The 20428-nt window shown below is 36.6% G+C and overlaps 7 protein-coding genes across 7 annotated transcripts; 2 read left to right on the forward strand and 5 right to left on the reverse strand.

Moving 5' to 3' along the window:
* Nucleotides 1-965: 965 nt before the first annotated feature.
* On the reverse strand, nt 966-2498 carry FCY21 (purine-cytosine permease; the record flags this gene model as incomplete). The annotated part of the gene is made up of 1 exon (XM_043191673.1): nt 966-2498. The coding sequence occupies one exon, from the start codon at nt 2496-2498 to the stop codon at nt 966-968; it is 1533 nt and encodes a 510-aa protein (XP_043048980.1).
* Nucleotides 2499-5594: 3096 nt separating this feature from the next.
* Nucleotides 5595-7624, reverse strand: FCY2_2 (cytosine permease; the record flags this gene model as incomplete). Its single annotated transcript, XM_043191674.1, has 2 exons — nt 5595-7211; nt 7619-7624. The coding sequence occupies 2 exons, from the start codon at nt 7622-7624 to the stop codon at nt 5595-5597; spliced, it is 1623 nt and encodes a 540-aa protein (XP_043048981.1).
* A 711-nt stretch (nt 7625-8335) lies between these two features.
* Nucleotides 8336-10112, reverse strand: GCN4 (amino acid starvation-responsive transcription factor; the record flags this gene model as incomplete). The annotated part of the gene is made up of 2 exons (XM_043191675.1): nt 8336-9297; nt 10109-10112. The coding sequence occupies 2 exons, from the start codon at nt 10110-10112 to the stop codon at nt 8336-8338; spliced, it is 966 nt and encodes a 321-aa protein (XP_043048982.1).
* Nucleotides 10113-11195: 1083 nt separating this feature from the next.
* Nucleotides 11196-11585, forward strand: KQ657_000853 (RNA methylation protein; the record flags this gene model as incomplete). Its single annotated transcript, XM_043191676.1, has 1 exon — nt 11196-11585. The coding sequence occupies one exon, from the start codon at nt 11196-11198 to the stop codon at nt 11583-11585; it is 390 nt and encodes a 129-aa protein (XP_043048983.1).
* A 767-nt stretch (nt 11586-12352) lies between these two features.
* KQ657_000854 (serine/threonine protein kinase) lies at nt 12353-15103 on the forward strand (the record flags this gene model as incomplete). The annotated part of the gene is made up of 1 exon (XM_043191677.1): nt 12353-15103. The coding sequence occupies one exon, from the start codon at nt 12353-12355 to the stop codon at nt 15101-15103; it is 2751 nt and encodes a 916-aa protein (XP_043048984.1).
* Nucleotides 15104-15389: 286 nt separating this feature from the next.
* On the reverse strand, nt 15390-16322 carry PIR1 (beta-1,3-glucan linked protein; the record flags this gene model as incomplete). Its single annotated transcript, XM_043191678.1, has 1 exon — nt 15390-16322. One exon carries the CDS (start codon nt 16320-16322, stop codon nt 15390-15392), a length of 933 nt encoding a protein of 310 aa, XP_043048985.1.
* A 2136-nt stretch (nt 16323-18458) lies between these two features.
* KQ657_000856 (uncharacterized protein) lies at nt 18459-20315 on the reverse strand (the record flags this gene model as incomplete). Its single annotated transcript, XM_043191679.1, has 1 exon — nt 18459-20315. The coding sequence occupies one exon, from the start codon at nt 20313-20315 to the stop codon at nt 18459-18461; it is 1857 nt and encodes a 618-aa protein (XP_043048986.1).
* Nucleotides 20316-20428: the final 113 nt, after the last annotated feature.

Raw genomic sequence — 20428 nt, forward strand, 5'->3', positions numbered from 1 at the left:
TTAGCCATAGACGAGGAAAGCTACACACAGATCATAAGTTCAAGATAGGAAATACAGTTCACGAAGTCATTAAAGAACGTGGTCCCCTCATTTGTAGCACGTTTTGTACTAAAATTAAATCGTAAACCTATGCAATTATCACAATCATGTAAATATATTGGTAAATCTCTAAGATGAAGGAAGGCGTGGAGGTTGCAGGCACCTTAAGTTGCACCTCAAACCACGGAAAAGTACCTTCCACACAGTACAAATTATGAAGGCTAACAAATGACCTATTCTGGCAATCTGAAGCCGATGTGTAATTTAAGCCGTAGGAACTCCTACATTCACAGGGATAACATATAGGAAACTTTATGTATCAGATGGAGCCGTAGATAATTAGTAATTACACAAAACAAGTATAGTGGTTGCAACAATCCATTAACAGGCAATTCTATTATAGACTTGCTTAAAAAGAGAGAATATTCAAGTATAATTTAAGGTATAAAAATACGTTATACTGGTGTATCATTTCCTCGTACTACACTTTGTAGTGACTCTCAAGTGTAGTACTCAACTCATATGATGTTTTGTGTTTATTTTACTTGTGGTAACGGAAATCTATGTTTTTTCTTCGCGCCGACAAGTTGTCACGTTTGACAGGTTTGACAGGTACGTAATTTGTGTTACTGATGGGTATCGACAGTTATTGTCAACGGCACAATAGACAATAAGCTAAAACAACCACCCCAACGGCTTCATGTATGGAATAGCGGTTATTAGTATACTATGCGTGGTTAAAGTTACTTTGGACACCGATCCACGTGTACGATACGGCTAAGGCGCTTCATACAAACCTCAGTTAATCACCTATTCCTCGTACTACGTTGAATTTCTATCACAAATAAATATCAATTTAAAAAGGTCGCATGAAGAAAGGAGAATTATAATACAGTTACAAAAATATTAGTTAAGTTTAAGTTTGGTTACTTACCAGTGTACTTTCTTTCCAAAGGTCTGGCAATATTGTAAATGACAAAGGCAAAACCCATAGCCAATTCAAAACCAATATCTCCTCCATAATCACCAATTTTCTTGGCAATAGGACCTTGGAACCACACTTGGTTCATACCCAAAACACAACCAGCAACACCGCAGCAGAAGGCCAATGTACCAGCATATCCGTCTGGATAGGAGGCAGGATTCAAGTAATCAACATAGTTGTAATTTGAAAACTTACCCTTCTTGTAGAAGAAGTGCTCCGAGTAAGCAATACCTTGATAGATAGCTAAATAGTAACCAATCATGTTCATGAAATTATCCATGACATCTTCGAACTGATAGTAGGCTGGAATACAGATAGCTAATGTAACAAAGTTACCAGCAATGGTCCAGAAAACACGAGGAACCTTCATCAAAGGAGACCAAGCAGCTTGAGCACTCAAAGCGATGGAGTACATGTTAGGAATGTTATTAGCAACGGTAGACATAGCTAAAATCACACACAAAAAGGAACCAAAACTGTGTAATGAGTCAACAACCAAGATGGAGTAAACTAAACCACCAATGGAGTTAGTTTTGTAGTAACTGGCCCAAACAGTGTTAGTTATTGTACCAGTGGCACAAGCAGAACCCAAGATCATAGTGAAAATCAATGGGATTAATAAACCGGCGAGAATACCAAAAAAAATCTTAAACATGTTAGTGTTCTTGGGTTGGTAAACAGTGTAATCGGCAGCATAAGTAGTCCAACCAGTGGCAAAACCATAAACAGCACCACCAAAAGATAAAACATTACCGGCAGTGGTTTGACCGCCAACAGTGGTACCGTATGTGAAAGTTTTGGCTTTGGCCATTCTAGCAATAATAGCAATGAAACAAATAGCATTAGGTACCCAAGACCATTTTTCGTAAAGGTGGATGACATGGTAACCAAAAAATGTAACAATAATTGTAGCAAGAACCAAAATAAGACAACCGGCCCATGGAGGGACAATGCCCCCGTTGATAACATGCAATAATTGAGCAGATGCCATGATGTTCACTGCACCCCAACCAACGCAAGCAATCATGTTGATAACAGCAAATATTCTAGAAGTAAAGTTACCAACCAAGTATCTAGACAAAAGCATTTGTCTCAATCCAAACTGGGGTCCAAAACAAGAAAAGAATGCCACGGATAAGGCACCCAAGATGTTAAAGGAGATGATGGTGGCTACACATTGCCAGAAGGACAAACTAAAAACAGTAACACCCAAAGCACCCAAACTGAAGGTAGCGATGACCATATTAGCAGATAACCACATTGTAGCAGCAGCCCATATTGAAGCCGATAATCTTTCTTCTTCGGTGACTCTTTCAATACCCTTGGTTTCAGCATTTAACTTTGATGCCCACTTGTCCACAAAACTTAATTGAGTAGTGGTGATCTCTGCTGTTGCATAGTTTGAGTCTTTTTCATAGTCTTGGACTTCCTCAAACGACTTTTTTATGGCCCCATCTTTTTCCAAGTCAGACATTTTTTTATAGAGTCAGTAGTCTTGATGCAAAAACAGTTAAGTTAAGCTACCTGGCTATCTTATCACAAGATGATAAAACTAAGCGACTCAAGATCTATGCATTTTGAGAAAATCCATCGGATATTTATATAAGTGGCCTTCCATTCAGTGCTTAATGTTTTTGAGCTATCAAGTTCCATCACCATATGGCTTAAGGTTTTTTTCTTTTTTACCCGTACACTCTTTTCGCATTGTTCAGTTAGTTTTTTGTCTGCATTTTATTACGTTGACTTCTCATTTCAGACACACAATTTAAGGGTGTGCGATCAAACAAAACCGCTATCTATTGTCGTTGAATTGGGCGGGATTAGACTATTGCGTCTTATACCATATTCTTATCCTACCTGATGTGCAAAATCTTTTCTTATCGTTACAGCAGATAATCATTAATGGATGCGTTCTATTTAAATGTTAAAGTTTAAATCTATGCGACATGGTTTATGTGAAGTGGCTTATGAGTATATTACCTTACAGTGAATTGGAACAGCATTTACTGTGCTGCCTGAGATCCTTACAATATGTGTTGTTCTTCATAAAACGAACAACGCGGAGACTATCATATCCCTAAGATAACAGCTTAGACTATATCATAACCAGGTTTTACGGCTTTGAAAGGTGGGGTTGTAGGTAAATTTTAATGTGGTGTCTGCAAAGGTCATTAGCTGAAATGGAAACCTTAACGATAACAGCGATCACTGATAATCATGATAACACAAATGACAAGGATGTACCGACGGAAGGGAGTTAAAAAGGTTGTGCATTGTAACATCTGAACTTTTAAATGGTATATCAGAGCCGTAAATGTGGTAATACCTGTGTCGAAATCTTGAAAAGAGAGACTCGTGGATAATCGCTAACACACCTTCTTAGTTCTAATATAATTTGAAAAAGAGGTGCTTCCTGTGTGCGAAATAAAAGTACTTACATGGTCAGTGTAAAAAATAACGGAACTAATTGTACATGAGTGGCTTGAGATGGTAATATGTGTAATAGCCTGTGAAGTCCTAAATATTCGGTAGTAATCAACAGACAAACTTACAGACATTTTCTGACAGCGCAAAAAGGTGTGTCATGATATGGATTACACATAAAACGATAGTTTTCTCATCCAAAAAGCTTAACTACTATCTGGTAAACATGTTAATATTGATCTAACAAATGGTGGTACATTAATGATTTTGTGAATACGCGAATCTTAATAACAGTTACCCTTCTCCCAAGAGTTGGCATTGCGGATAACTTTAGGTAACCAATTCGAAATTGCAATGAAACTGATTTAATCAATCACAAATTGACCATGAACTGAGGATAAGCTCCTGTATATTGGTTTTTTGAGATGATTGACAGTTTTTTTGAGCCAATCATCATTGATATCAGGAATTTTACTAACCCAAAAGGTAGCAATCGCATTTGTGGGATATCTATTGCTATGGCCAATAGCTCAATGCCGTATCAGACATTGATCTGAAAATTCTCTCTTGTATGGAATAGCATAGATCCGCTGTTCCGTGTTGAATTCTCCAAAGGCGTCAGTCCCAATACAAATGCTCAAAGCATTACAAATATGTAATCTTCAAATGAGCGTGACAATCTTGGCTATCTACACATGCTTTAACTTAGCAGTAATTTGTAATATGATACAAGTATATGCTCGTTACACCTTGCATTACAACTTTAAACATTTTTGTCTGAGAAATTAAATCTTTTGTCTGATTTTGCCTTATCTCCAGATTTGTGCGCGTACATTGGACTATTTTAAGCGCCATCTCCTTCTTAACGGCGCAACCCGAACTTAGTGCCTTAGAGAATTACAGTAAGATTCCAAAAAGGGGAACCTGCAATTGAAAATCCTTATCTCTAAATTCTTCACAAGACAAAAGCAGCTTATCCTTAATAATTCTGATTGGAACGATTTTAGCTCTTGAATTTTACCATACCCTTGACAGAACAAAACAATCGATGATATCTCTCTTTAGTCCTTATAACATGTCTTGGTTTTAGTTCTTGGCGAAAAGTGACAAAACTGTCACTTGTCATATTTACTTCTGAGTCTTGTTAATTCTCAGCACGAAAAGGCTTGCGTCTTCGTTTCTTGATTTGTTCTCGTACTCTCATTCAGGTCTTATATATATGTCCCAGTCCATTTAAGCTTACTCTAATTGTGAGCAGAACATCACTCAACCATACAGGGGCTGTTGTAATGGCTTCAATCTCATAGTACTCAATAATAGTATGCAGTTTTACTCACTTTAAAAAGGTATGCCTCTGGTTATGCAGAGAGGAAAGATTGGCTTCACAGGTAGCACATAGTGTGCTACTCGAAAAGACTAATTGCAAGCTTCAACTTTCCCTCTTCCAAATTTTAGGTCTGGGTTAGAGGTTTGGAAGTAGTTACTTCAATTCAGCTCAGTTGTAATCAAACTCTTAACACTGTTTTTCATTCCGTGTGCCCTTCGTCGATCTAGATGTATTACACACATTTTTAATAATTGATGATGTTTTAGCGATATCTAGTAATAATCGTGTGACTTAGAAGTTAGAGATTTTCATTGTATCTTTTGAATTTTATTTAGTAAGACTATGACTTATCGAATAGTTGACATATTCGTATTATATAACTATTATGGAAATAGTTCAAATGAACGGCTTTTACGGAGAATACTATAAATATAAATAGCTTGGTTTTAGCTGGATTGCGTTCTTGGCATTTTCAAATGAATACAAATTGCACCCGACAAATCGAGTCTCCCGACATTCCAAAGCAACAGCTTATTTTGCAGCCAAAGACTATCTGGTATCCAGTTATTAAATTTGTACAGTATAAAAGCTAATTCATACGCTAGTTTTTTTTATTGTAGATTAAAATATAAATATATCATTCAAAATTTGTAATTTGAAGAGTTTTTCTTTTCACACAACAACTCAAAGTATGTCCTTAAAAACCACACATAATCATTAAACAAGAGAGACGAATTGAATTTGAATCTTGAAGCACAATTCACCATTGCCATTTAGTAGATATCAAAAAGAACTGAGCTAAATATTTTAAATAACAATCTAACGACCAACATATTTCAATTCCAAAGGTCTGGCAATATTATAAGCTATGAAAGCAAAACCCAACCCCATCTCAAATCCGATGTCTCCACCATAGTCACCAATTTTTTTCCCAATAACACCCTGATACCAAACTTGGTTCATACCTAAAACACAACCAGCAATGCCAACAAAAAATGCAAAAGTCCCAGCATACCCAGCTGCGTAGGATTTTGGGTCCAAGTAATTCATGTAATCGTAATTGGCAAACTTTCCTTTTCGATAAATAAAGTGTTCTGAGTAGGAAATAGCTTGGTAAATACCCAAATAGTAGGCAATCAAGTTCATAAAGTTATGCATGACATCTTCAAACTCATAGTAGGCTGGAATACAAATAGCCAAAGTCACCAAATTACCAGCAATAGTCCAAACTATCCGTGGGACTTTGATTAATGGATTCCACACAGACTGTGCTGAAAGAGCAATTGAGTACATGTTTGGTATATTGTTGGCTACTGTTGATAAAGCTAACAAAACGCAAAGAAATTGACCAAAACCATGTAGAGATTCTTCAACTAGAACAGCGTACACCAAACCTCCAACAGCATTTTTGCTGTACAATTCATTCCATCTTTCGTTGGTCAAAGTACCAGTGGCACAAGCGGCTCCTAAAATCATTGTGAAACAAAGAGGAAACATTAGCCCACCTAAGACACCAAAGAAAATCTTCCAAGTTGGGTAACTCTTTGGTTGGTAAACAGTATAATCGGCCGCAAATGTTGTCCAGCCAGTGGCATAACCGTAAACAGCACCACCAAAAGATAAAACATTACCTGCTGTAGTTACCCCGCCAACAGTGGTACCGTATGTAAAAGTTTTGGATTTGGCCATTCTAGCAATAATAGCAATGAAGCAAATAGCATTAGGTACCCAAGACCATTTTTCGTAAATGTGAATTACATGGTAGCCAAAGAAAGTAACAATAATAGTAAGGGCAACTAATATGATACAGCCAACCCATGGAGGTAAAGCACCATTGTTAACTATATGGAGTAACTGGGCTGCCGCCATTATATTAACTGCACCCCAACCAACACAAGCAATCATATTAATAAGTGAAAATATACGGCAAGTGAAGTTACCCACAAAGTATCTTGACAAAAGCATTTGTCTCAAGCCAAACTTGGGTCCAAAACAAGAAAAAAAAGCAACAGAAAAGGCACCCATGAAGGAGAAAGATAAGATGACTAAAACACATTGCCAGAAAGATAAACCAAATACTGTAATTCCCAAAGTACCTAAACTAAAGGTTGCAATTACAAGATTAGCTGAGAGCCACATAGATCCCGCAGCAAAAACAGAAGCTTGAGTTCTTTCGTCATCAGAAATCCGTTCAATACCTTTAGTTTCTGCGTTTAACTTTTGCGCCCATTTGTCAACTATTCCAAGCTTCTTTGAGTCTTCTTCCACCACGCCATAGTAGTTATCGTCATTTTCCAAATCCAAGGAACCATCTGATTCCTTCTTCGCATCAGTAACGATTACTTCCTTCTCGTATGCTGTCATGGCAAAATCCACCAAGTCAGATAGACAGTATAAAACACACAGCGAATGATTTAAAAATCTAATGTTAAGATACTGTAAGTTTAAAGTAGGTACATCTTGAACTTATATACTTCAAATTTGTAGTTGGATCGTAGTATGGATATATGCGATGAGTTTTCACTTTTGAACGAGATCCGATAAGCAAATGCTAGTCCTTGGCTCTTATCAACAATCTTTCTACTAAAGCAAAGAAAAAATAGCAAATGTGCTACTTTAGCTAAGAAAAAAAGTACATTCAAATTTACTTGGACTACCACCTGGTGTTGTCCGAGGTGATAAGTTAGGATGGAGAAAGAGCAGCTGCTGCAGGAAGCCACATTAAAGATTTAATCATATGCGCAAATTCATTGCACTTTATGATCAAGAAAGTGAAGTATCAACCAATGAATGTATAGAATTGGTTGATCGGCTTCTAAACGTGAGTTGATTAAAGACCCCACATTCATGATAATATTTGATTTTGGTGCGGCTTTACAATCTGTAGAAAAAGAAAAATATCCACAAGCAATCAAATAAAAATGGTAAGCGAATTTCAAGTTAGTAACGGCAATATCCGATGATTCATAATGCAGAGTCTAGCTAGAATAAATTCAAAATTACTGTATTCAGGCCCACAAGTTTATAACAAAGTGTATCGAACAATTAACCAAGACATTTTCTATCTGTGTATTTTCTTGTTATCTGCTCAAAACTAAACAAATCAATGGGAGTTCCGACGGAAGCGCAAAGTTTTGAACCCCCATACTTTGCAAAACACAAATAATGTGACAAATGGTTTTAGCAAGTGCTGACGTTTGAACTCAAAAAAGCATTAAGGAAGATATGTGAATGCTTCTTTAAGTTTCACGAAAACAGGTGCATGCACTTGTACTTTCAAGCAGTTTTCAGCGAGACTACATTTTACTTAATCCGTGTAATCACAAGAGTGTATTGTGTGGAACATTTTCAATGAAGTACTGGGAATCATTTTTATTACCTTTGGGAACATTTACTCGTGTACTGTTGAAAATATTACGGAACCAAAATAAAATTATCACGAAATTACATTTCAAATGTTACACTTTTTGTATATTTTCCATATTCACCATTAACATGTTTTTCGTTTTTCTATGAATTTTTTAAATTTAACGTCTTTTTTTTTTGCATTTTAGTTAATATTAATGTTCAAGAGGAATGCCATGCATCATCAACAACTCCTTTAAACGACCCACTTCATTTTGCAAATCCTCCTTTTCAGAAATTAACTCTTCAACACGGACTTCCAATTGGGACATTCTCTCCATCTTTCTAGCACGAGATCTTCTTGCTGCTTCAGTGTTCCTAGCACGCTTCACAGCAATTGGGTCGGCAGAATCGATCTTTACAGGTTCCAAAGCTTGAGATCTCGTCTTCTTAGAGTAAGCAACAACACCCAAATGATCCACCTTCTCAACGCCATCCAACAAAGGGGTAACGTTAGCAGATGAAGCACTTGAGGAAGTGGAAAGATCAAGAGTACCAAGTCTTCTTCTCTTTCTGTCTTCATCCAATAAAGGAGTTGGAAGAGGAGTAGCATAGGTATTTTGACTTTTAGATGAGGCAAAAGCACTGGAATCCCTACGTGAATCATCGGAAATGATATCTTCAGGCACATGATCCAAGCCAAATTCATAATCAGTAGGGTCAACCTTAACAAAAGGTCTTTTATGAGAGTTATATTGAGGAACTACTTCATTAGCGTACGCCTCAGAAACCCTTGAGCTTGCAGCTTCAACAATGCCATCGGCATCACCAAAAAGTGCAACCCAATCATCTTTGGAGTTGACAGCATGGTCTTCGTTGCCAAAGACATCAAGCTCCTCAAACATAGGTGTGTGATCAATTAATTGATCATATTCATCAATGGTGTTGGAGAATACAGAATCCAAAACAGCAGAGTGTAAATTAAATTGAGCATCCATGGCGTCTTCGTTGTTTTTTGTATTCATTTCGTTAGTAGTATTAGAAGTAAAGCGTTCACTAATAGGTTCAACTTGTTCAAAGTTACCACCTTCGGTGGCATAAGCAGCAGTATCCTTCATGGTGATAATATCGGTAAATAAATCAATATCTTCGGTGTAAATCAAAGGGTTGCGTTTTTCTGTATTGGTAGTTTTGTTAATCGTTGTCATTGTAATCAATAATATATAAATAAAGTCGTAAAATAAGTGGAGCTTTAAAGATATGTATAATGGGGGAATAATGATTGTCTCAGTAATTGTCAGTCGTAAAATAGCGTCTGGCTTAAAGTGTAGCTAAGATCGTATCATGGTACTAGGTAACCAAAGGTTGTGGAATGTCGAGGACATAGAGTTCAAAAGAACAAATTAAAGTAATTTCAGCGTATCATCTTGGGGGGGGGACTGTAAACAGTATTAAATAAACTTAACTTTAGTTAACTTTATTTTTTAATCCTTATCTTATTTGTATTAACAAACTAAAAATTTAAGCACACATTTTGAATATAATCTCAAATAGTAAAACAGGGGAAAAATTCAAAAAGTAATCTCGATTGGTTAGCGTATGCTAGTTGTTATGTGAGTGTGCAAAGTAAGGAAGTATAAGATGGTTAAAGAGAAAAAAAGAGGAGAGAAAAAGAAAGATTTGAAAATTTTTTCTTCCTAGATGCGGAACACAAGATATTTATGTCTTGAACGACTATGATGAAGATATGCGCGGTCTCAAATTTACGCTTCAATTGCTCTCAAATTTACCCAATATATGCAGTAAACGACTACTTCGTAAAGGACCACAAATTCGTTATTATAGTAAGCGCAATTTCCTAAACTATATAATACTGATTCGTGCATTGCTATTTGGGTTTTACACTATATATTTTTACAACACATTTGTTAGTACACGAGTTTTGAAAAGTTGTATACCTGATTTTGTATGAGAAAATATTCAGTGACTCATAAATAATTAATAAGCATCAATAGTATTGAGTCACAATATGGAACAAATTAAGGCATGCAACGTCTCATAGATTGTGATAATAAATTTTAAGTATAAGAAAGCATAATTTGAATTCTGCGGGGAATCAAGATCTATCGTGGTGTTGGGGTTTTTAGTATAGGTTTATTTTACTTAAATTAGGTAGAAATTGATAATGTTATCATGTTGAAACTCTTTACTCCTGTTCGAAAGTAATTCTTAAAAAGCCTTTTCAAAAGCCTTTTCAAAAGCCTTTTCGTCTCGTTCCTGGGATCCCGATAAAATAAGTAATGAGTTAATCTGTTACCTAATTTGATTAGTTCTGGCGAATCGCAATGATTTGTTAGTCCGTTTTATTGTTTAATATTTTGTGCTACAATGCGGTCCTATAGCCAATCGTTAAATAAGATTCCCCGATATCAATATTAAGGTTCAATGTTTTCTAATATAATCGGAGTCAAAATATCGAAAGAATTGAAATATATCAGAACATATTTACAGCGTACCTTCCTCTGGGTCTGTGACTGGTATATTGGGAGAATATTCTGTTTTTGTAATATTATACTGTAAGTCGTTTTGCAGCCGTAGTATTCAGTTTGCGTAAACGTAAATGAAACAAAGTTTTGTACCACAAAGTGGTCGTTTGTGTTACCTTATGTCATCAGTCACTGGTACCTTTTGAGCCATGGTAATGTTTTTAGCTCGTTACTGGTTAGGATAACCCCATAGAATTACACCCTTTATGAGTTTTTTTTTTGGCAGATCGTCTCAATCATTTAAATAGACAATTGATTCTTATAATTGAATTCTTTAGCTCCGAATTCATGCTTGCATCTTGTATTATTGTCAATTCAACTCGATTGATACCACGATGAAGATTGATTATTCTACTTAACTTAGATCAAAATTGCTAATCACGTGACTATCAATTTTGTTGATCTAATAGTGAAGGCCGTCACGTGATCATTTAGTGATTGAATTTGATCAAGTAATGAAAATTACAATATAGAGATGAGATGTACTTGATACCTTCATTAGCACTCATATTAAAAAAAGCATTACGTCATGAAGTTCTTAACTACAAACTTTGTCAAGTGTGCAATCAAGACATGTGATTCCAGTATTGATGCATTCCCATTGCAATACACCGAATGTGAGTTGGTGCAACAAGAACAAGATTACAACCCTGAATTCATCGTTCATATGTTGGAAAGAATACAATGGGATGCTCTAATAAGTGTTGCTAGAGACTTGGGAAATGATGGATTGCCTGCGAACAAGCCTGAGGGATTAGATGCTATTATAGAAGATGATCAAGCTATCTTGAAAGATTTACATACTTTGTTGTTGGAAACACATATTGTTAATGGTAAGATGACTTGCAAACACTGTAATCATGTTTATCATATCAAGAACTCCATTCCGAACTTCCTTTTACCTCCGCATTTGGCTTAGATTGAGCCTTCATACGAGGAATACCAAACAAGGTAATAATAAATTTGGGGGCAAGGAGTACTAAAGACTCTGATAGAAATCAAAGTGAGAGCAGAAGATACAACACTGGCATTGGTCTCAACCATTGATTCCACTTCAAATATTATTGGAATGAACCAGATTTTAAAGCTCCTATATTTTTTCGTGGTGAGATAATTTGGTTCAATAGAACGTAAGCATAATACAGGCACAAATTCGACATTGAATACTGTCAAACTTAGACACTCTTATGTAGTGTAAATTTCTTCCTAACATCATGTCTACGTAATAAAAGGCTGTGCCCTACAAATTCTTTTAATAAATTTGTCAGCACACTATAAGGTGTCATAAACTTGGAACAAAGTAACTCCAAAGTATATAAATTGATAAGTGGAAGGTAGTAACGATAAAATCTTCTATGGCTTAAATATTCTAATCTATCAGGTAGCAAAGACATATTTAATAGTTCTTAGTCTTTCATACGTGCAGCAATTTGCTTGAAACGTTGTATTTCTTTTCTTACCTCAAGCCTTGTTCTCCGCGCACACTTCTAAATTTGGTTGCCCTTTTTTCTTTGACAACTAGTACGGGTCCATTTTAGACACCGGTGTGGTAAGCAAAGAAGAAAATCAATCACTCTAGGTTTACGTTCGTATGAGACTGTCTTGTGATTGAAAGTAGGCAGAAACAAGAGATCGGACATAGTACATCTTGTGAATTATTCTGCTACCACTTTAAAGACGTCATCAATGGGGATCTTTTTCAATTCTAATCATAGTAATAAAGAGATAGAAGAACAAACTGAAATCAACGAAAACTTTGAAATAGGAGGTGGGATTCAGGATAGTGCTTTAGATTTAGACTTTCTCAACAAATCAAATACTCATGGAGTAGGTAAACCTCATCCTCCCGCATTCAGGGATGAAGCACTGAAAGGGGGCAGTAGGTCTCGATCCATTAGTTTGTCAAAGTTCCTATTCTCAAAGGACCACGCTATATCTTCGGCAAGTTCTTCTGCTTCGGAAGCCAATCCTTCTCATACATCCTCAATACAAAATATTAATTTGAATCAATCCAATGAATCAGAGTTAAAAACGCATCCAATACAGAACCAAAATTCTAATCCGCCTGATAATGATGATTTAATAGACAATCATCCTAAATCCGATTCGGAATCGGATCTAAGCCAACCTCAGCTACAACATCTTCCACCGGCAAGACCCCAGAGTTTAGGCAAGTTACGTTCCTTTTTTCGCTTGTCCTCAACCTCCATAAGCCTGAATCAAAGTATCGGCCAAACTACTCCTCCTATATCAGAATCAATTCCGGAATCAAATGATGACCAAATTGGGAGACATTCAGCACCAGCACAAAAGAGAAGGTTTACCTTGGGAAGAATTAGATCGGATTCTGTTCCAATATCAAGCTTATTCCATAGAGGAATAACTCCTGATGCAGAACCTTCCACCCCATCAAATTCAGATGGATCAACGGTGAGCAAGAGCTCGGGTGGTCCAGAAGGTTCAACAGAGGTTCCTACAAAACCCAAATTGTTGATAGATAGTTCCAAAGAACCACATAACAACAATGATAAACTAGCTAGTCCTGTGGCTTACTCAAATGCTTACTTTGCTCATCAAGGACTTCCTCCACACTTTTCTCATAAAGCAAAACATTTAGAGATAGAGGAAGCTGCCTCTCTGTTGCACGGAATATCTGTGTCGTTGAGACATAATGAATCACTTGCAGATTTCCAAGATAGTGTAATCAAACCACCTAAAATCACTGGTAACTATGAAGATCCAGTAATATTGGAAAAGGAAGACGAGGATAAAGATGCAACTTCAATTTATGCTACACCAAAGAAAAGTTTTTGCAAGAATCTACAAGACTCTCCACTTCGCGATCTGGCTTCACCATCTCTGGTCACAGGTGACCAAATTCCTCAACTGCCTACACCCGTCCGTCCCGGTAATCTTTTACAGGCTTCTGGTATTCAAAGAACGTTAAGAAGGGTTGCCTCGGCTCCTTTGGTCAGTCGTTTGCTTAGTGATTCTAAGCGATCTTCTGCTGATTTAGCAGAATCTCGTCGCTTTGACAGACCAGATCAAACCGGGGATAATGCTAAAGAACCTTCAACTAGTGATATTCCATTTGATATCAGTGCTCACATAGGTGAAATTAAAGTTCTGGATAGACCAAATACGAGCTCCAATTCAGGAAGAAATTATAGTCATGCACTGACAAAGGTGCTTGAAGCCCATGTCAATGAGAATAGCTTTGAGAGGATACGGTTACTAGGAAAGGGAGATGTTGGTAAAGTGTATTTGGTTAGAGAGAAGGCTTCTAACAAATTATATGCTATGAAAATATTAAGTAAAAAGGAGATGATTGAACGGAACAAAATTAAAAGGGCATTAGCTGAGCAGGAAATCTTAGCGACTTCAAATCATCCGTTTATTGTTACCTTATACCATTCTTTCCAATCAGAAGATTATCTATATCTTTGCATGGAATATTGCATGGGAGGAGAATTCTTTAGAGCTCTACAAACCAGGAAAAGTAAATGTATTGCAGAAGAAGATGCAAGATTCTATGCTGCTGAAGTTATTGCAGCTTTGGAATATTTACATTTAATGGGGTTCATTTACAGAGACTTAAAGCCGGAAAACATTCTCCTTCATCAATCTGGTCATATTATGTTAAGTGATTTTGATTTGTCAAAGCAAAGTGAAAGTTTAAGCAATCCTGTAATCTCTTTCAGCAAAACTTCACATGGCTTGTCCAATTCAAACGAACCAACATTGGATACCAAAGTGTGCATTGATGGCTTCAGAACTAACTCATTTGTTGGAACAGAAGAATACATTGCTCCTGAAGTCATACGAGGAGAGGGACATACCAGTTCAGTTGACTGGTGGACATTAGGTATATTTATCTATGAAATGCTTTACGGTACAACCCCTTTCAAGGGCCGAGACCGTAGAAGAACATTTGCAAATATATTGAAAAATGAGGTGAAATTTCCCGATTCCAAGCCAGCTTCTTCAACATGCAAGAATTTGGTTAAAAAGTTGCTTACTAAGGATGAAAACAAACGGTTGGGTTCAAAAACAGGTGCTTCTGAAGTGAAAATCCATCCATTCTTTAAGAATACCCAATGGGCACTATTAAGAAATCAAAAACCACCATTGATTCCAATTATTTCTAGATCAAAACGACCAGAAGATCAGAGCACATCTGAATCTAAATCAACTAAAGACATTGACACAGAATCAGAGAAACCAAAAGCCTCAGAAGAGTTACCAGAAGCTGATGTTGTTTTACCACACAAACCCAAGCAAAACGATCCTTTTGCTAATTTCAGCTCTGTCTCGTTACATTATAACGACGAGAGTGGGGATCAAGCTTTGGAGTATTCCACGGATGTATACGCTAGCGTTGCATATACAATCACCAATTCTGGAGGTACTCCTAAAAAGGGTTTTTTAAAGAGGTGAAACGTTAAATGTCCCGCATGTCCATTTTATTGAATATTTATTAGGAAATGTAATCAGCTGTTGTTAGGCTTAGCTTCAATTCATGTCGTATCATACGTCCAGCAGGTACTATAATAATTCTGTTCACCAAAAAGACATATCCAATTTAATCTATATAACTGCTCATATAAAACACCAGCCGTGTTTTAAGAGTCACTAGATCATAAAAATACTATAAAAATCACCAGAACTAAATATATATCGAAAATGCGTAGAAATCCAGAAATCCCCTTACTTTTTTAATTACTCAACAAGGAACTAAATCAATGATAGTCAAGTATACAGGAACACATTGAGCTCCAATCAGCTTGTCATACAAGTTGTAGAAGTCACCACTCAAACATTGGTAGAATGTTTTGCTGTCACCAATAGCCAAAAATCCATCAGGAGTAATAGACCAACCACCAGCATAGATGGTACCAGCTTGTGGTGGAGGACCATCGAATTGGAATTGTCTGTTGGCAACAATTGCACCAACTCTATTCTTTGAGTCTCTCAATTCACCGTTCTTCAATGTCATGGCTAAAGTATTCTCAGTTAAACATCCAATTGCAAAGTTATCTGAAAAAGAACCTGATGCTTGAACTTGACCATCACTAACTTGACTAGCATTTGGCTTTACCTTAGTAGTCAAAGTAGTTGGTTGTTGAACTTGGCCATCACTGATTTGTTGAGCACCAGTGGCAGTAGTAGTTTGGTGTTGAATTTGACCATCACCAATTTGTTGAATGGCGGGGGCAGTAGTTTGATGTTGTATTTGGCCATCACCAATTTGTTGAATGGCGGGGGCAGTAGTTTGGTGTTGTATTTGACCATCACCAATTTGTTGAATGGCGGGGGCAGTAGTTTGGTGTTGTATTTGACCATCACCAATTTGTTGAATGGCGGGGGCAGTAGTTTGATGTTGTATTTGACCGTCACCAATCTGTTGAATGGCAGTGGCAGTCTTTGTAGTTAAAGTACCACTTTGCTTTTGGATTTGTCCATCAGTGATTTGGTTGACTACGTCTCTCTTATTCTTGGAAATGGTAGAAACTTGAATACCAAAAGTCAGGGGATAATCAGTAACTGCACCTGAAGGAGCAGAAGCAGTTGGGGTCAAAGTAGACCAGTTATCAATTGGGACCGTAGCAGCCAAGACACTGGTAGCAAGACCAGCAAAGACGAATGTATACTTCATCAGCGACAGAATAGAATAGAATATAAGCTAGAATGTACGCTTTTATAGGAGCGAACGTGTAGTAGAGCCAAATAAAGAATTAGTAACTAAACGTAGCTATAGTTGTAAGGAACAAATACAAGAGAAAAAGAATATTTGAAAATTTGGGAATGAATGGACTACTTATATAAGTTTTCCAACGAAGGCAAAGACAAATAAAAATTATGCAAATCTATAAGCTCCATTTTTAAAAATTACGTCACGTAGATAATGGAGAGCACATTTTCAATCTGGCACCTTTTTGCGAGTGTGACGTTATAATTTTTATTTTTCAATAATAAAGTCATGATTTCGCTTGTTGAATATGTCGGATCGGGGGAGGAGCAAACAACACATGGCGTGCAAAATTTACCTTTGGGATGTTCCTGAAGGTTTTATGATCATGTTGACGTTTCAACTTTCCCCTGAGATCAATAGCAATGCCTAAGATAGCCAGGAGTGCTGGTGCATTAATTGATCTAATGGGGAAAAGTAATTGCTCGCATACAAAAATAACCGCACTTTTGGATGAAAACAGTTACAATGTCCCATATGCACTCCATGATATCATGTTCCTATTTGCTGAAAATATCACAATTGGTAAGTAAAGTTACACATATGCTAATATTGGGTCATGGATCAAAAGTACCGTCCCTACAACAGAGGGCTGGTGGAGGTGCACACTTGCTGGTTGTGCTGGCTGCGAAAGAAAAAAAAAAGGCACTCCTACTGCACAAAGGCCCCGAACTTTTTACCAAAATATATACCATGGCTGAGTTCGGATCGTAGTTTACAGTGCCAAAGATAAAGAAGGAAACCTGAGCTTAAAATCCTCCAATTCTGCATCCAAGTTGGCATTGACGTCGACATTACGATACTGGACATATGCTTAAACTTTGAGAATTCACAATTCATCATCATCCTTTTGGGATAGCGCTTCCAAAAATAATCAGAAGCTAAATTTGGACTACTATGCCGGATCTTTCTTGTAACCAATTAAAACTAGCACCCCTCCAGAGAAATAAATGTTATTTGGTGGCTGTATATTTACAATTCTCCAATGGTTGTGGTGCCACATTCATTATCATGGCTTCAAAATTATTATTACATTGTATTATTTTTGTCATAGGTGGGCCCCTATTCGTGGAGGGCTCACAACTTAAATCCGACACAAAGGATCGCTTTGCTTTATGAAATCTATTTTTAACGCCATAATATAAGTGGTTCATCACTCAAGACAAGGCATCATCGGATCAATGACGCTTAAATGTCTTTGTCCTCCAGATCCAAAATCTGATATACCGGAATTATCACTTTCTCACAGCTTCAATTGGCTGGCCTAAATAAGGCATATGAAATTTCTTACGTAATCTTTGGTCCATATTGCTAATTCTCTTGTTTACGTAAGCATATGCAAAATAACTGAAGTCTTCCAACCAACCATAGACATGCAAAAAAAATTTCGCAAATGGTGATAATACTACAATAGCTCAAACTTCTAATACAGCTTACGTCAATAGTACACAATGAAACAATCAATCGTTCGTTTGGCTGGTCATTCTGCACCCATCAAGTATGTTCGTCATGCCCCCCCCCCACCACCAAAGATCCATCCAGGTTACAAATGGGCTTCAAAAGCTGTAGGTGCTGCTGCTTGGTTTTGGATTTTCTACAGAATTAAGGAAGACGGTTATGTTATGACTGGTATGAAGTTACCTTTCGAACACTAGACATAGATTTTTCTAGTTATATATATAGATTGCAATCAAATGCATGTCTAACGCAATAGTATTGGTCTAAAGGGATAGCAAGATATTACTTCATTCCTTATCATCCGATGATAGATACGGGTTTATTATTATTATCATTATTATTATTATTATTATTATTATTATTATTATATTACTATCATCAGCATTATCATGTTTATGGCTATTGTCACCATTTTAACTCAATCATATCTCACTTTCGAGAAGATATATTCATTTTTGTTCTTTAGACTTGATCTTTTGTTTATTGTGCATATTCATTGCCATTTAAATGGGTTAAAAATAAATGGGTTAACATAGTGTATGTATTGGTATAAGCAAGTATTAACAAGAATTTGAAAGCAACTTTTTAAGGTCGTCCTCCTCCTCTACCTCGTGATCTTCCTCTGAAAAGACCCCGACCTCCCCTTGTTGTAGGACGTCCATTAGATCCTCCTCCTCTGCTTCCACCACCTCTGGATGACAGACCTCCACGGAAATTAGCGTTCACCTTTTTTGTTCCTCTATATCTTGAGGAACGGAAATTGTCATCACATGTGCCACCATCCGTATTAAACCCCCCATCTTTCCCATTTCTACCACTTTCCGTAGTGCTTCTGGAAACAATGGCTCTCCGAGTACTCAGTTTCGGTGAATATTCAATAAAATGTATCTTCCTTGGGGAACTATTTATCCCTGTTGCACTCCCGTTATGCACATCGTCAGCTTTATCTGTTCGAAAATCATTTTCTTCATCAATTGTCATGCTTGTTCCTTCCGAATTGGAAGAATAATTCGTTTGATCTTCATCATATTCATCATATTCTTCTTCTGATTTGAATTTGAAATTAAAGCCCAAACTTGTACATTGGGCAAGGTTGAAGTACCCATTTTCATCTAATTCAAATATAATAATATTGTATCTTGGTGGTTTTATTCTCAGCTTACTTGCTTGTTGATGCTGACGAGATTCTCCCAAATCACACAAATTGAAATGCCATAAATTATAGTACGCCTGGAAATAATAATCATTAATTTTCTTCAATAGTTCTTTATTGAAACGCAGATTATGATCTTCAATTGTGTCACCTTCTTCTGATAATGTCAAGGGGATGATTTTATCAACAGAATCATTGATTGAAATAGGAATTTTATCAAATAAGCTTAAACCCAATTCAATTGTTTGTCGTAAATACGAATTCTGATTTCCCTGTAATAATTGTTGTAGCTCATCTTTGATTATTAACCATAATTCACCGAGAATCATCCTCAATCGAGAAAACTTTGATCTATAGTTATCAATGTATCCTGCAGATCCTCCCATACTATCAACACAACTCATACCATTCAATATCACTGGATATCTAAAATGTAAACCTTGACTCAAAGTAATATCAGCATTGGTTAAAATAGCAAAATGTTCCAATAAAGGAGTCTTGATAACCGGTGCATGACTAACAAATATCCCCACCGCATTATCAACCGATCTATTACTAATTTTTGGACCCATAAAATTAGAATACAACTCGGCCACTTGAGTAAGGGTAATCCATAAGTCACCAACTTTACCAGCAACATTTTCGAGTTCCAAACTGCCACTGTCAAATAAACTGTGAATTTTTAATGACCCCCCTAGACCATACAATCTGATATTAGGTTGAGAAGCTTTTGGTGTTTCAATTGTGTAAGTGTTGTTCTGGTCCAAAAGGAATAAGTTGGGGATGTCCCATTGCCCTGTTTGGAACTTGTTAATCACATAGGGGTCGTCCAAGGGACCAAAGATGGTATATACTGGACATGGAAGTTGCTTTGTCCCGTCTAGGTAAAGAGAAAGTTGACTAAGTCCATTAGAAGATTGTTGAAGTCTTTCTTTGAATTCCTCATCAGTAATAGAGTATGTATTTGAATCTGAATCAGCGTTGTTTTGAGCAGAGCTTGTTTTGGAGGTGCTTTCACCATAAGCTCCATTACCAAAATTCCCGTTAATAAAACTATAATCATTTAGCTCTTGAATAAGATCACTTTCCAATACTTCCAGAAATGAAACAATTTGTTTTAAGTAGTTTATATCTGTGCAATTTGTAATAGTATTCGAATCCCAAAATCCAAAGTTCCCTGAATGAACTATTATATCAACATCTGGATGAAGTTTACAGAGTTCTTCGATAGACCCCAAATTACCTTGACAATCGGAAATTGCCAATATTCGGAGATTGGATGCTGACATGCGTGAATTAATCTCCATCATAGATTAAACAAAAAAGTATCCTAATAAAATTAAAATTACCCACTGGTGTATCCAAATTGTTGAATTGTGAATGATATTAAATAAGTACTCAC

This window comes from Scheffersomyces spartinae (genome assembly GCF_019049425.1).
Source record: "Scheffersomyces spartinae strain ARV_011 chromosome Unknown scaffold_12, whole genome shotgun sequence".
Lineage (NCBI taxonomy): Eukaryota > Fungi > Ascomycota > Pichiomycetes > Serinales > Debaryomycetaceae > Lizanozyma > Lizanozyma spartinae.